This window comes from Littorina saxatilis, linkage group LG2, assembly GCF_037325665.1.
Source record: "Littorina saxatilis isolate snail1 linkage group LG2, US_GU_Lsax_2.0, whole genome shotgun sequence".
In the NCBI taxonomy this organism is placed as follows: Eukaryota; Metazoa; Mollusca; class Gastropoda; order Littorinimorpha; family Littorinidae; genus Littorina; species Littorina saxatilis.
The window spans coordinates 48,640,682-48,657,781 of NC_090246.1; the positions used below are offsets into that span (position 1 = coordinate 48,640,682).

The 17,100-nt window shown below is 38.7% G+C and overlaps 1 protein-coding gene and 2 long non-coding RNA genes across 8 annotated transcripts in view; 2 read left to right on the forward strand and 1 right to left on the reverse strand.

Annotated features, from left to right (window-relative positions):
• Window positions 1-17,100, reverse strand: part of LOC138959119 (glycerol-3-phosphate dehydrogenase, mitochondrial-like) — a 51,066-nt gene that overhangs the window by 949 nt on the left and 33,017 nt on the right. For 3 of the 6 annotated variants that reach the window (XM_070330470.1, XM_070330469.1, XM_070330471.1), the window contains 2 exons: window positions 2,920-3,346; window positions 1,830-2,606 (listed from right to left, as the gene is read on the reverse strand). The exons of 2 other annotated variants lie outside the window; for them this stretch is intronic. In XM_070330470.1, the coding sequence (XP_070186571.1) occupies window positions 2,038-2,606; window positions 2,920-3,346 (996 nt within the window). In that variant the 3' untranslated portion in view covers window positions 1,830-2,037. Of the gene's footprint in view, window positions 1-1,134; window positions 1,432-1,829; window positions 2,607-2,919; window positions 3,347-17,100 lie in introns of all 6 variants that reach the window. One more of the 6 variants, XM_070330472.1, reaches the window with a different exon arrangement.
• LOC138959123 (uncharacterized) lies at window positions 8,838-12,022 on the forward strand. The gene is made up of 2 exons (XR_011453630.1): window positions 8,838-9,494; window positions 10,681-12,022. It is a non-coding gene; the product is annotated as an uncharacterized lncRNA (long non-coding RNA).
• On the forward strand, window positions 13,112-16,679 carry LOC138959122 (uncharacterized). Its single transcript, XR_011453629.1, has 2 exons — window positions 13,112-13,554; window positions 14,963-16,679. It is a non-coding gene; the product is annotated as an uncharacterized lncRNA (long non-coding RNA).

Below are 17,100 nucleotides of genomic sequence, written 5' to 3' on the forward strand. Positions count from 1 at the left end.
ACATGTTACCAGATGATTCAAAGCTGAACAAACAACATAGAAAAGCCATTTATTTTCTTGCCTCTCAGTGGATCTGCATGCATTCTTGAAATATATTTTCCCTCTTTTGTTTCGTAGTTTCTAACCCAATCACACTGTATAATTTTTACACTGTATAACATTACATAAATCTGAATCAAGTGACAGTAACAATACTGATTAATTTAATGTATCTTCACAACGTCCCATAACATTGTACCATGAATTTTTTACAAATTTGTTTTAATATACATAATAAGCAGTATCTCAGTACATTCAGATTTAGTCAAATAATGCTGTTAACAGAAGCACAAAACGTAATGTATCTTACAACAGAATATACTTGCAAATAATATAAACCAACAGAACCAACATTAACTTTGGCAGAAAACATCACACACACAAAATTAAAAATAATGTGAATAACGTCAAACTGCAAACAAAAGAACTCACAAAAAATAAACAAACTAAAACAAAAACACAAAACATATCACTCTGTAAAACTGTTAATACATAAGAAAGTGATAAAATGAAACTTTGACAAATGAGAATTACATTATAAAACATTGTCAAGTACATTAGATTAAAGATGCTTAGCTCATATCAAAGCCATGTCATCATTTTTTCTCTTTCCTTCACCCATTACAGAAGCAATTTGGTCAAACTAATACAAAGTAGAAAACTGAAATTAATAACTAAGAACAAAGATGTTAGTACTAATAATAAGATTAACTCATGACAGATCCCAAATTAACATGTATTTCCGCCCTACAACTTCAGTAAAGCTTATCCTGCAAAGTCACTAATTTGCAGTAAAGCATAACAGTTTTGGTGCTAACATTTACAGTGCTAGGTCTTCACATTAGTTAAGCCCTAATTACTTAATAGGAAAAATGAATAATCCTACATATGCCTCTTATCCGACAGAGTGGTAAAAAAAAAGCACAGCATTCCATAAAATGCAACCACAAAAGGAGAAAGAAGTTGGTTGCAAAATGGTGCCAACAACCGAAACGGACATGCCAAGGAACTTTCCAACCAAACTGTGATCAACCCTAACATCTTCACTGCTTGGAAAATCCAACAAACGGCAATGCGGAACGTCAGTGATATCACCTTGGTAACAAACTAGTTGGTTTCGGCTTCAGGAGGATCGGCTTCAGGAGGATCGGCTTCAGGAGGAGCGTCCTCTCCTTCATCCTGCTTATCGACAGGATCTAACTGCTCGTGATAGCCCGTCAGTGTGGCATCGGCTACGAAGCCGGACTGGGGGTGTTCCTCCCCAAAATTTCGGTTACGTGTACGGTGGCGCATCTGAATCACTCGGATGGTCATAAGCTGGGCAATTCTCCTGTAATCTATGTCTGTGTCACCTCTGTTGTCCTCAGCGATTTTGCGAAGAGCATTCAACAGCTGAGAGATACAAAGTAAAAAGAGAAGCGGCGTCAGTGAAAGTCTGTTTTAGAGAAATGTAAGAGGGGTGAACTGATGTTTTATCCTACTGGTGTCTCGCACCCGGGACACATTTATTTCGAAGCTCGGCGGACAAGCAGAGAAAGGCGGAAAGAAAGTACCCGAAAAAATGTTGGAGTTGATTTCAGTTTGATAGTTCCTTGCATGCCACACAACTGTTTCAAAACTTGACTTCTTTTCTGCTGCATTTTGTTGAGAGAAAAAAATTCAAAAACAAATTGTAAAGACAAAAGCCAGAGAAATGTAAAAAGCATCCGAATGCAAGTTGAACCCCTGACTGTCCAAAGCCAAAACTGAACACATGCGAAGGAACAAAACAAAAGAAATTCAGCTCCAACCTTTTTCTTTATGAAATGAATTGGGGAAAATCTTCTTGTTATTGTTTTTCATGAGTATAAGAACTGGTTGTCTTGGAATCCTCAGCTTCCTGGCAATATTTTATCCCAGTCAGCAAAATTGTTGTCTTCCGTATGTTTGAAAACACATCACTTCTACCAGCCTTTCTTGCTTTTCGTTTCAAGGATCAGTGTTTTTGTTTGCGAAATATTACTCCTCTGTTGAATCAACTGTGTTTTCAAAGCTTTCTTCAGTGGGACTGTCTTCAGTGACCATCTCGACAACAATGTCTATGACAGTATCCCCTTCTGCAACATCACCAGTTTCATCAGCAATCCCTTCTGCCACATCAGCAATCCCTTCTGGCACATCAGCACCACAAGCGTCAGCATCCACGGCAGAAACAAGGTCTTCATCAACACCAGTTTCCTGGACCTCTCCGGCACCAACCTCTTCCTCTGCAGTGTCTTGCATGGACAAAGGAGCTTCCTCGTCCACAACAAGTTCAGTTTCTACCACAGCCACAATTTCTTCTGAGAATTCTTCACTTGCAGCCGCTTCCCCTGTTATCTCTTCAGCCACAATCTCTTCTGAGAATTCTTCACTTGCAGTCGCATCTACTGTTATTTCTTCATCCACAGTCGGTCCAGCTGCCCTTTCTTCTGCTTGTTCCTCACCGGGCACACCTTCCCCGATCCCGCCTTTCGTAGGTTCTTCACCTGCTCCAACTTCTGTGCAGGTTCCCTTAGAACTTCTTCCCTCAGAAGCCTCACCCAGGGCTAACACCAACAAAAAGTGAAAATCCTGAAAGGCCAGGGTCCACGGCGGCAGGGCCAATGGCCCGCTGGAGGGTCTCGGGGGCAATGCCCCCCAGAAGCTGAGGCTTTGTTTTTTTTAATCTTGTAGAGGCAAAGAACAGCCTCTCCTGCTACCAAAATGTATGTTAATAAATTATAAAACAATACACATTTTGCCGATATCAACCATGCAAACTATTTAAATTTTTTAATTTTTTTAAAAGTTTTACTTTAAGATCCGGTTTTAAAAAGTTTTCAAAAACCGGATTTCCGGAGAGGTGTTAGCCCTGCTCACCCGCTCCAGATTCTATGGCATCTTTCTTCTCAGCAACAAGTGCATCGCCACCAGCGCCTCTGTCCACCCTTTTCTTTGGCTGCACCTCTTCGTCATCCATATCACTGGCATTCGCGTACACTTCATCAACTGTGTACAATTCATTGCCGCCGTTGTCGCAAGTTGGAATGAACTCTCCCACATTGTAGACTACTGGGTTCTCCACACCATACACGTGGACGGAATATTCGGGGGCATAGATGATTGGCGCTTCATTATGGTCGGTAAACTGAACGTCGGAAATCGTTCCTTTTTGTGGTGATTCTTCTGGGAAATTGGCCCCTCGTTTGCGCATGCGAATGATCCGGCTGGTCAGTATCATAGCCAGCTTCCTGTATTGTTTTTCTGTTTCATCATCCCTTGCCACTTTTTGCAGGGCACTCAACAACTGTGAAGAAGGGAGATAGGAATGAAAGTAACGTCATTTTAATGGGAAACAGTTTTGAGGATTGCAAACCTAAACAAATTGAGTAGGATTTGAGTAGGATATGGGTCGGGGCGGAGCATGTAATTGACAATCACACACTGCAAGGACGAGTGTCCAGGCTTATTCAGAATAACTGTGATCATTCCCTTTTTAATTTTGTCTGTGGTAAGTGTGTGTGTGTGTGTGTGTGTGTGTGTGTGTGTGTGTGTGTGTGTGTGTGTGTGTGTGTGTGTGTGTGTGTGTGTGAAACAGATAGAGAGAGAGAGAGAGAGAGAGAGAGAGAGAGAGAGAGAGAGAGAGAGAAAGAGAGAGAGAGAGAGAGAGAGGTTCTACATGACAGCATACTGATTTATATGCATGTACACCAAATTCTTGAAGTCTGCCAACGTCTAGGATGAATTCCGCAAGTCCTATAAACAACCCAACTCTCTCAATACCCACACCTCTGCGCAAACTCATGCAAACATTCAAGAACACCAACTGCATCTGAGACAGTCAGGACTGGAAAAGGGGTGGTAGGTCCTAGAAAGGAGATTCCACGGTATTAATTGGCAAAGGAATGATCATTCACCAAACCTAACACAAGATAAATATGATGACACAACAACTTTGAGCCTAATCACTATGCGTTTCCTTCAATCACGGCAGCGTCTATCATTCATAATTTCGCTTTAACTATTAATGTACATACTGTGTGAGCAGTTAGTATATATACATCTATAATGGTTAACACACTAGGGGACTCTTGTTTTATATTCAGAGACTGTTATTCATATTCTCAACCTCTATGGCATGAATCATTTGTCTACACTCACTTGTCTAGCTTTCTAATGGGTTAAACAGTGATGCAAAGGTTTCTACCTTATCTTTAAACACAAAAAAACAAAAACAAAATTAACCCAAGTAATTCATATACCGCAGTAAAAAAAAACAACCACTTTTACATGTGAGCACATGAGGCAAGTGTTAGATGATAATTTTCAGTAGTGAGTTAAAACAAACTAACCCAGATGTCAACATACATTACAGTGGTTTTAATAAAGTTGGCCAAAAAATTATTGCAACAAATTTCAAACCCAAATTAAAGCATTAATTCCTGTGTCATTTAATTAAAACTGTATATGCCAGTTAAGACCGTTCACTTAACCTTCAGGATCACCTTTTGGATTAAATATTTCTTTTACAGGGATCACGTGAGCGCCGCTCAAGTAAGGGTACCCTCAAAATCGACAAGACAAAACGGAAGAGCCGAAAGAAAAATTGACAAGAAATCACAATAGGCAAATCTTTGCAACTTTGACATACCAGAAGAAAGTCAAACCAATTATCTACCCTGAACAGATTGTTTTGTTTTGCTACCTTGCTTATTTCGCGTCCTATGCTATTCCTACTGATGCAGGTGTCGATCGCAAGAGCGGTCAAAAACGGAACGTTTTACGTCAATTTTTATGGGTATCATGTCAAAAAGCGCTACATTTTAGCAATGACTTGGTGGATTTCTTTGAAACTTTCGGAATACTTTACCAACATACTAGAGATACTTCGTGCGAAAGTTTGGATCGTTACGGTTGTTTATCCAGATGTGACGCAATGTTTCGGAAAATGTTGTTAAACTTGTCATAGGATTGTTCACTTGTCTTCAAAAATTTCATGACTTTGTATATCCACAGATAAATGATCGATACAGATTCTGTCTAAGTTTCATTTGCGTGTAGCTGCTGGCGTTAATTTGCTAGTCATGCAAACCCATGAGAAAACAAGAAGGGCAAAGCCCATATGACTCACATGCTTGACCTTGACCTTTACATGACCTTGACCTTCAGGGTAAAGGTCAAATAACTAAACCTAGCAATGACATCATACACTAAGAACTGCTTTATACATTTTTCCTACCAAAATACATGTGACCTTGACCCAAGGTCATCCAAGGTCATGCAACACAAAGCTGTTAATTCAAGACATAGGAAGTACAATGGTGCTTATTGGCTCTTTCTACCATGAGATATGGTCACTTTTAGTGGTTCACTACCTTATTTTGGTCACATTTCATAAGGGTCAAAGTGACCTTGACCTTGATCATATGTGACCGAATGTGTCTCATGATGAAAGCATAACATGTGCCCCACATAATTTTTAAGTTTGAAACAGTTATCTTCCATAGTTCAGGGTCAAGGTCACTTCAAAATATGTATACAATCCAACTTTGAAGAGCTCCTGTGACCTTGACCTTGAAGCAAGGTAAACCAAACTGGTATCAAAAGATGGGGCTTACTTTGCCCTATATATCATATATAGGTGAGGTATTGAATCTCAAAAACTTCAGAGAAAATGGGAAAAATAGCTGTTTTTTAGACAACATTTATGGCCCCTGCGACCTTGACACAAGGTCAAGATGCTATGTATGTTTTTTGGAGCCTTGTCATCATACACCATCTTGCCAAATTTGGTACTGATAGACTGAATAGTGTCCAAGAAATATCCAACGTTAAAGTTTTCCGGACGGACGACTCGGGTGAGTACATAGACTCACTTTTGCTTCGCATGTGAGTCAAAAATGGAACGTTCACGCTGTTTCGCGCTTATAGCTGTTATCGCTGGGTGCCCCTTAAACCATGCTACGGTCACGCTTGGCTGGGCATCGCTGTGGCACCAGAATCATCGCTTAAATATGTAGCGCAGGGTTCCTGCAGGGCAGAGCTGATACAATTCAAGGAGTTTTCAAGGACATTTCCAGGACCAAATAAATGCTTTTCAAGGACATGATTTTCCCCAAATTAATGCGGTTCTCCGCGTCTGCAAACTATTAGTCATTCCGTAGTTGTTTCCCTTGCTAACTTCCGGGAAGGAAAGCAACTACGGGTGACTAATAATAGTTAGTTCGTCTGCTTTCGTTTTCACTCGATCTTTTATTCTCCCAAAATGTGTGTACTGTATTTGACGAAAAAAAAGGGGGTTACATTTTTTTTTTTAAATAAGACAAGCTGCTGACGAAATGTATAGGCAACAATTTGGAAAAATCAAGTACTTTTCAATGACTATTTAACAAAACTCTATTTTCAAGCACTTTTCAAGGCCTGGAAAAGGTTTTCCAATTTTCAAGGAGTTTTCCAGGGTTCAAGGACTCTGTACGAACCCTGGTAGCGTGTTTACAGGCCCAGCAAATTTGCGTCAGTGCTTACACGCACATAAAACTTTAGCAGTGTGTGTATCAATCATTTTTCTAAAGACATGCAAAGTCATGAATTTTTTTAACCCAAGGGAACAATCCTATGACGAGATTAAAAACTTCTTTCGAAAAATTGCATAACATTTTAACAAACACCTGTAACAATCCATAATTTCGCTCGAAGTATCTCTAGTATGTTGGTAAAATATTCCGAAAGTTTCAAAGCAATCCAAGAAATCATTGCTAACGTGCAGACTTTTTTGTCATGATACCCCTAAACAAGAAGAGCAAACGCTCGATCGAGTCACTTTCGCAGTTCTGAATATTATATGAGGCATCAGATGGACAGGAAGAAATTGCTATTCACAACACAATGAGTCACGTTCACATAAAATTTGAGCCCGGTCACTTTTATAGTTTCCGAGAAAAGCCCAACGTTAAGTTGTGTGTTGCCGAACAGAAAAGGCTAGTTATCTCCCTTGTTTTCTGATAACGTTCGTAAAAGGCTACAGATGTAAATACTTTGATGTAAAGAATAATCCTACAAAGTTTCAATCACATCCGATGAACTTTGTCAAAGATATAAAATGTCTAATTTTTCCTTTGACGCTGACCTGTGACCTTGAAAAAGGTCAAAGGTCAACGAAACCATCGTTAAAGTGTAGAGGTCATTGGAGGTCACGACTAAACAAAATATGAGCCCGATCGCTTTGATAGTTTCCGAGAAAAGATATAAAATGTCTAATTTTTCCTTTGACGCTAACCTGTGACCTTGAAAAAGGTCAAAGGTCAACGAAACCATCGTTAAAGTGTAGAGGTCATTGGAGGTCACGACTAAACAAAATATGAGCCCGATCGCTTTGATAGTTTCCGAGAAAAGTCCAACGTTAAGGTGGTGTCTACGGACGGCCGGCCGGCCGGCCGGACGGACGGCCGGCCGGCCGGCCGGACAGACTAACACTGACCGATTACATAGAGTCACTTTTTCTCAAGTGACTCAAAAATGATGCAAAAAGTCCCGTTTTTGACCGCTCTTGCGATCGACACCTGCATCAGTAGGAATAGCATAGCACGCGAAATACGCAAGGTAGCAAAACAAAATAATCTATTCAGGGTAGATAATTGGTTTGACTTTCTTCTCGTATGTCAAAGTTGCAAAGTTTTGCCTATTGTGATTTCTTGTCAATTTTTCATTTGGCTCTTCCGTTTTTGTCTGGTCGATTTTGAGGGTACCGTATTTTCCGGGTCATAAGGCGTGACTTTTTTCCAGTTTGACCCCTGCGCCTTGTATAACAAGGGCCTAATCCGTGTATGAAATAGGAAAAAAAATCAAAGAGACCGCCTGAGTACCAGTCAAACAACTTGTGATAATGCATGTTTCAGCTACTAGGTACTACCCTGGCCAAGTTTCCTCTCAAGACATCAAAGAGACCCCCCATACCTTAAACTGGGTCACTGACCCGGGTGCAGGAAGTGTTTCCTCTCTCAGATATGACAGGGGAACCACCTCTCATAGCTAAAACTGGGTCATTGACCCCTGGGAAGAAGGTCAGTGTCTATAAACAAGGCAACCCAGCTATCACAATGGACCTGCCTTTGATCTCCACGCACACACAGAGCACACATATTTCCACTCTGTATTCTTCCTTTGATGTGCGGCTTATTTTCATTCTTCGACCGTTTGTTACCGGTATACTTTTTCAATTTTGGTGCCCCCTATCGGCGCCCAATGGGTGACTGGATTACAATTTTTTAAAATTTTTTAAAATGTTTTTTCCATTTTTTTCTCATGGGTTTGCATGACTAGCTGTAGCGCCTTGTAACCCGGAAAATACGGTACCCTTACTTGAGCGGCGGTCACGTGATCCCTGTAAAAGAAATATTTAATCCAAAAGGTGATCCTGGAGGTTAAAGGCATATGTACGCGCTCCCGTGTTTACAAAGTGTAGTTTGCCCACAATCGATGTCAAATGCATCATAAGGCCATATAATGACGATATGTCGCAATGCGCGGACCATATACATGCATTACAGCTTGTTCTAGCCTCTGAAAAAGTGAGGATGTCAACAAAGACGCGGAGTTATTTCCCTTGCGTCAACGTTCCCTCTGTTGGCAAATCTATAAATAGGACGATCTAGATCAAAATAAAAATTCAAATATCTCAACATTTAAGGGGTCCTAGACCACAATATCTTGCAGGGAACTTAATTTAGCATGTCTCCAGCTGTGGGTAAAGCAATTAGCGTGTATAGTCATCGAGTACATATGGCTTTAAGGGCAGACCGGGTAGGCAAAATGAGTTATTTTTGGTCTCATACACCTTTTTGGGGTTGTTGCATTTTTCACACCTTTGAACATCCTGGAATGCATTCAATAATTTGCTTTTGTCATTTTAGACATGTATTCATGTAAATAAAACCATTTTCAAACCGATGTTTTGTTGTTTTTGTCTGTGTTTTATCAAAAAAATCGAAAAAATGGTCAACTTTGGATACTCCGTGCTGGTAAATGTGCGCACATGACATGACCCTTCGCTGTTCAAACTGTGTGGAAATTTCCGTTCTTCAAGATGACGTCATCACCGTTGGGGAATTTCCGTTGACATAGGCACAAAGAGAGAGAATCCGTTCCAACCGAAACCCCGGAATTAATATATGCAAATATATGTAGGTCAAAGGCATTTGGCGCAAGCGCAGTAGACAACTTATCAGTCCCCCGGTGTCAACAAATCCATGACGTTTTCACCGATTCAGCAGCATTTTTCAAAGTTTTGAGCTGCGGAGAACAACCCTAACATTGGAAATGTTCGGCAAAGTGGCAAGAAATATCAGAGAAAGATGAACCAGCAGCAGCGAACAGTAGAAGGAAGTAACAACACTCCGAAATGAACCAACATGATCGTATTTGAGCAGACGACATTCTAAGATTCTTGACTCGACGAGGTGGGTTTTGCTTCTTTCTCTTTTCGATCTTGTTTGTTTGACAACGTGATTTATTGCACATCGTTATGTTGTTGTTGTTGTAAGAATGTGTTAGGGTTTGCAGGTAAATGATAAACAGTTTGTGTCTGAAGTATTTTGCGGGTTTCTTGATCCAATTTACTGACCATGCCGCCGCCGCACACCCCCCCCCCCCCCCCCTCCCTCCCTCGATCATCTCTGTGATATCGTCTTCACAACCCCTATTTTATTGTTCTTCGCTGGCCAGTCCTTGAGAGCTTACTATGGTGTAACATGTCATCAGTATTCTTTGACTGGGGTCAAACTGAGAAGCAGCATCTGAGCGATGTACGACTGACACAGTTTCTGTTTCTGGTCATTGACCGTAGGAAAATAAGTACCCTACTAGAGAGCGTTCTCTAATTCTAAAGGATTGGTTTACACCAGCATGGCTGACCAACCTATCATTGACAGCAATATTGTTGTCAAATCTTTTCCATTAACTAAGAAATAAAAAAAATAGATCCAATTTACTTCACCAAAGAAAAAAAAAGAGTTAAACTAAAGGACTGGGGATGCAACTCATGAATCAAAAGCATAAAGATCACCTGCAAACAGTGCTAGGTTTAGGAAATCTGAAAATGTATACACACACACAGAACACACACACACACACACACAAAACAGACAACAGACAAGAAACAAGCAAATACATAGCAAGTGTGATGAAATAAATTAATTTTAAAAGAAAAATATGAAAAGAAAGAAAGAAAGAAAGAAAATAATTCAGCTAGTTTCAGTATTAGTTCCTGTGTGTATGTGATTGTGTGGTTACTCAAATCCCATAGTAAACTTGACATGTACATTTTGTGATAGGGGCCAATTAATGAATGTCTTTTGTGTGTGTGTGTGTGTGTGTGTGTGTTCGTCAACCGACATATGTGGGTACGAGCCGCTGAGGTGGTTGTAAGAAAACCCGCCTGGTTCAGTGGTTGGGGGCTGATTGGGATTTCTGATTTACCAGCCTAGCCAAAAAGTTGAGGTACACCCCATGTAACATGGTCATTTGCAAAATAAAGTACAAGCACTTGTTGACGTTTATATTGAGTCTTAAAATTTGCAGCTTATTACAAACAAAAACCATGGACAGTTGTATCAAATATTAAATCAGTGTTTGTGTATTTATTAGGTTGGAGCAAGGGGAGAGCCAGTCCTCCTGTGGTGGCAGCGAGGAGAAAGATTGACCTGATGGAAAAGTTTGCTAAACCGGAACTACCCTCTTCCACAGCAGAAACATCAGCTTTGCCATCTTCTGACCAACCATAAGAAGATACAGATACTTTGCCATCTTCTGACCCATCACAAGCAGATATGGATACTGGTACTGTGCAACGTCACTCCGCTGACATGTGTTGGGCTTTTGTCAACATTGATCAGCTCAATCTATTGCTGAAAGGTTTATATCCTGTACTGAATGCTTGTCTGATAGCAGTCTGATTATGAAAGAAGGTGATGCATCAGCCCAAGGATTTGCACAGGCCCTGCATCTGGAGTGCATATGAGTGTCCATTCAAGTCTGCAGTTGTTTACTCTTCTCCCGGTGTTTGCAACGCTTCGGGTGGTAAAGTTGCATTTTAAATAATCCGCGTATGACCAAGTTGGTACATGGAAAGGGACATTCAGCTTTACAGAAATTTGCTGCAGTGTTAGGATTGAGCACAGAAATACTGTAATTAAAATGTTGCAACTTTTGAATGGCTTGATAGCTTTGTTCCATTTGTGTATATATAATTATGTAATGTTGTTGATGATTTGTGAAGCATCATTTCTATGCAATGGAATAAGAAATCAGTGCATCCGTTGGGTTTTTATGAGTCTGACAGTTTGGTTCTGATCAATATTTTCATATCAGCACAAACACAGATAATTGACTTTTTTAATGTTTTCATATAATTTTTTTTTAAATCAAAAAAATCTGATAATTTGATTATCAAATCATTTCCCCTTCATAGTTAAAGTGTTATTCTGGTTAAAAAAAAACCACCCCATTAATTCAAGCTCTACTGTGGTACTAGTTTACCGGGGTACTAGTGAGACTCTTTTACATGCTGTTTTCTCTACATGTAATTTGAGACAAAATGTGGTAATTAAAATGTTGTAACTTTTGAATGGCAAGATGGATTTGTTCCAATTTTGTATATGTTGTTTATGATTTGTGAAGCACCATTTCTGTGCATGGAATAAGAATACAGTGGATTCCTTGTGTTTTTATGAGTCCGACAGTTTCGTTTTGATTCATATCTGCACTAACATAGATGAGTTTTCAAATGATTTTTTAAAAAAAAGTCTGGATAATTTGATCGTCAAATCATTTCCCCATCATAGTAAAGTGGTTATTCTTATAAAACCATATCAATTCAGGCTGCACTGTGCTACTAGTTTGAGGTACTGGTTGGAATCTTTCAAATGCTGTTTTCTCTGAATGTAATTTTCAGACAAACATCTGTAATTAAAATGTTGCAACTTTTGAATGGCTTGATGGATTTGTTTCATTTTTGTTTATGTTGTTTATGATTTGTAAAGCGTCAGTTTTGTGTATGGAATAAGAGTTAAGTGCATTGGTTGGGTTTTTATGAGTCTGACAGTTTGGTTCTGATTCATGTTTTCATATCGGTACAAACAAAGATGGCTGTTTTCATATGATGTATATAAAAAAAATCCTGATAATTTGATTGTCAAATCCTTTTCCCTACATAGTAAAGTGGTCATTCTGATAAAAACATATGAATTCAGGGTGCACTGTGCTACTGGTTTTTTTATGTGCTGGTTCAAATCTTTAAAATGCTGTTTTCTCTGAATGTAATTTTCAGACAAAACGCTACAATTAAAATGTTGCAACTTTTGAAAGGCTTGATGGATTTGTTCAGTTTTTGTATACGTTGTTTATGAGTTGTACAGCATCAGTTCTGTGTATGGAATAAGAGTTCAGTGCATTGGTTGGGTTTTTATGAGTCTGACAGTTAGGATTTCATGTATTTTTCTTATCAAAACTGAACCGGTAACTGAAAATGCTAAATTAAAATAATATATTGCTTAGAAATGCTTTTCGATACACAGAATTATTAAACACACACATATTGCTGCAAAGAAGAAAAATTGGATCAAAACATGCACTGGTTCACAAACTGCAACATTTTAAAAAAAGCACATTTTATAACGTTTTTCTCACATTTTGGTGAATAAAACCCCCAAAAATTGCTTTTCACTCAAAATTTAAAATGGTTTCCCTTAATTAGGTTATTCTGCTTGCAAAAATCAAACAAGCAGCAAGCTGTTTCCAAAATTAAAAAAAAAAGTGCTTGCCTACCCTGTCCCCCCTTAAGTGAACGGTCTTAAGGGCAGACCGGGTAGGCAAAATGAGTTATTTTTGGTCTCATACACCTTTTTGGGGTTGTTGCATTTTTCACACCTTTGAACATCCTGGAATGCATTCAATAATCTGCTTTTGTCATTTTAGACATGTATTCATGTAAATAAAACCATTTTCAAACCGATGTTTTGTTGTTTTTATCTGTGTTTTATCAAAAAAATCGAAAAAAGGGTCTACTTTGGATACTCCGTGCTGGTAAATGTGCGCACATGACATGACCCTTCGCTGTTCAAACTGTGTGGAAATTTCCGTTCTTCAAGATGACGTCATCACCGTTGGGGAATTTCCGTTGACATAGGCACAAAGAGAGAGAATCCGTTCCAACCGAAACCCCGGAATTAATATATGCAAATATATGTAGGTCAAAGGCATTTGGCGCAAGCGCAGTAGACAACTTATCAGTCCCCCGGTGTCAACAAATCCATGACTTTTTCACCGATTCAGCAGCATTTTTCAAAGTTTTGAGCTGCGGAGAACAACCCTAACATTGGAAATGTTCGGCATAGTGGCAAGAAATATCAGAGAAAGATGAACCAGCAGCAGCGAACAGTAGAAGGAAGTAACAACACTCCGAAATGAACCAACATGATCGAATTGAAGCAGACGACATTCTAAGATTCTTGACTCGACGAGGTGGGTTTTGCTTCTTTCTCTTTTCGATCTTGTTTGTTTGACAACGTGATTTATTGCACATTGTTATGTTGTTGTTGTTGTAAGAATGTATTAGGGTTTGCAGGTAAATGATAAACAGTTTGTGTCTGAAGTATTTTGCGGGTTTCTTGATCCAATTTACTGACCATGCCGCCGCGCCGCACCCCCCCCCCCCCCCCCTCCCTCGATCATCTCTGTGATATCGTCTTCACAACCCCTATTTTATTGTTCTTCGCTGGCCAGTCCTTGAGAGCTTACTATGGTGTAACATGTCATCATTATTCTTTGTCTGGGGTCAAACTGAGAAGCAGCATCTGAGCGATGTACGACTGACACAGTTTCTGTTTCTGGTCATTGACCGTAGGAAAATAAGTACCCTACTACTACTAGAGAGCGTTCTCTAATTCTAAAGGATTGGTTTACACCAGCATGGCTGACCAACCTATCATTGACAGCAATATTGTTGTCAAATCTTTTCCATTAACTAAGGAATAAAAAAATAGATCCAATTTACTTCACCAAAGAAAAAAAAAGAGTTAAACTAAAGGACTGGGGATGCAACTCATCATCATGAATCAAAAGCATAAAGATCACCTGCAAACAGTGCTAGGTTTAGGAAATCTGAAAATGTATACACACACACAGAACACACACACACACACAAAACAGACAACAGACAAGAAACAAGCAAATACATAGCAAGTGTGATGAAATAAATTAATTTTAAAAGAAAAATATGAAAAGAAAGAAAGAAAGAAAGAAAATAATTCAGCTAGTTTCAGTATTAGTTCCTGTGTGTATGTGATTGTGTGGTTACTCAAATCCCATAGTAAACTTGACATGTAAATTTTGTGATAGGGGCCGGTATGTATATATGGGATAACCTTCTGTGAGGTTTAGTGTGTGACAGGGTGAGAATACTTTGATTTCTTTTGCTTTTTCGTGGCTGCTTTTATTTTCAATTATTTATCATTATATATATTAAAACATACACTTTTTTGTCATTAAGTTGTGTGTGTTTGGGTATTAATAAGTAGTGCAAATCCACATGTAATGAGTATGAGTCACTGTTAAATTAATGAATGTCTTTTGTGTGTGTGTGTGTGTGTGTGTGTGTGTGTGTGTGCTCGTCAACCGACATATGTGGGTACGAGCCGCTGAGGTGGTTGTAAGAAAACCCGCCTGGTTCAGTGGTTGGGGGCTGATTGGGATTTCTGATTTACCGGCCCAGCCAAAAAGTTGAGGTACACCCCATGTAACATGGTCATTTGCAAAATAAAGTACAAGCACTTGTTGACGTTTATATTGAGTCTTAAAATTTGCAGCTTATTACAAACAAAAACCATGGACAGTTGTATCAAATATTAAATCAGTGTTGTGTATTTATTAGGTTGGAGCAAGGGGAGAGCCAGTCCTCCTGTGGTGGCAGCGAGGAGAAAGATTGACCTGATGGAAAAGTTTGCTAAACCGGAACTACCCTCTTCCACAGCAGAAACATCAGCTTTGCCATCTTCTGACCAACCATAAGAAGATACAGATACTTTGCCATCTTCTGACCCATCACAAGCAGATATGGATACTGGTACTGTGCAACCTCACTCCGCTGACATGTGTTGGGCTTTTGTCAACATTGATCAGCTCAATCTATTGCTGAAAGGTCTATATCCTGTACTGAATGCTTGTCTGATAGCAGTCTGATTATGAAAGAAGGTGATGCATCACCCCAAGGATTTGCACAGGCCCTGCATCTGGAGTGCATATGAGTGTCCATTCAAGTCTGCAGTTGTTTACTCTTCTCCCGGTGTTTGCAACGCTTCGGGTGGTAAAGTTGCATTTAAAATAATCCGCGTATGACCATGTTGGTACATGGGAAGGGACATTCAGCTTTACAGAAATTTGCTGCAGTGTTAGGATTGAGCACAGAAATACTGTAATTAAAATGTTGCAACTTTTGAATGGCTTGATAGCTTTGTTCCATTTGTGTATATATAATTATGTAATGTTGTTGATGATTTTGTGAAGCATCATTTCTATGCAATGGAATAAGAAATCAGTGCATCCGTTGGGTTTTTATGAGTCTGACAGTTTGGTTCTGATCAATATTTTCATATCAGCACAAACACAGATAATTGACTTTTTTAATGTTTTCATATGATTTTTTTTTAAATAAAAAAAATCTGATAATTTGATTATCAAATCATTTCCCCTTCATAGTTAAAGTGTTATTCTGGTTAAAAAAACCCACCCCATTAATTCAAGCTCTACTGTGGTACTAGTTTACCGGGGTACTAGTGAGACTCTTTTACATGCTGTTTTCTCTACATGTAATTTGAGACAAAATGTGGTAATTAAAATGTTGTAACTTTTGAATGGCTAGATGGATTTGTTCCAATTTTGTATATGTTGTTTATGATTTGTGAAGCACCATTTCTGTGCATGGAATAAGAATACAGTGGATTCCTTGTGTTTTTATGAGTCCGACAGTTTCGTTTTGATTCATATCTGCACTAACATAGATGAGTTTTCAAATGATTTTTTAAAAAAAGTCTGGATAGTTTGATCGTCAAATCATTTCCCCATCATAGTAAAGTGGTTATTCTTATAAAAACATATCAATTCAGGCTGCACTGTGCTACTAGTTTGAGGTACTGGTTGGAATCTTTCAAATGCTGTTTTCTCTGAATGTAATTTTCAGACAAACATCTGTAATTAAAATGTTGCAACTTTTGAATGGCTTGATGGATTTGTTTCATTTTTGTTTATGTTGTTTATGATTTGTAAAGCGTCAGTTTTGTGTATGGAATAAGAGTTAAGTGCATTGGTTGGGTTTTTATGAGTCTGACAGTTTGGTTCTGATTCATGTTTTCATATCGGTACAAACAAAGATGGTTGTTTTCATATGATGAATATAAAAAAAATCCTGATAATTTGATTGTCAAATCCTTTTCCCTACATAGTAAAGTGGTCATTCTGATAAAAACATATGAATCCAGGGTGCACTGTGCTACTGGTTTTTTTATGTACTGGTTCAAATCTTTAAAATGCTGTTTTCTCTGAATGTAATTTTCAGACAAAACGCTACAATTAAAATGTTGCAACTTTTGAAAGGCTTGATGGATTTGTTCAGTTTTTGTATATGCATGTTTATGAGTTGTACAGCATCAGTTCTGTGTATGGAATAAGAGTTCAGTGCATTGGTTGGGTTTTTATGAGTCTGACAGTTAGGATCTCATGTATTTTTCTTATCAGAACTGAACCGGTAACTGAAAATGCTAAATTAAAATAATATATTGCTTAGAAATGCTTTTCGATACACAGAATTATTAAACACACACATATTGCTGCAAAGAAGAAAAATTGGATCAAAACATGCACTGGTTCACAAACTGCAACATTTTAAAAAAAGCACATTTTATAACGTTTTTCTCACATTTTGGTGAATAAAACCCCCAAAAATTGCTTTTCACTCAAAATTTAAAATGGTTTCCCTTAATTAGGTTATTCTGCTTGCAAAAATCAAACAAGCAG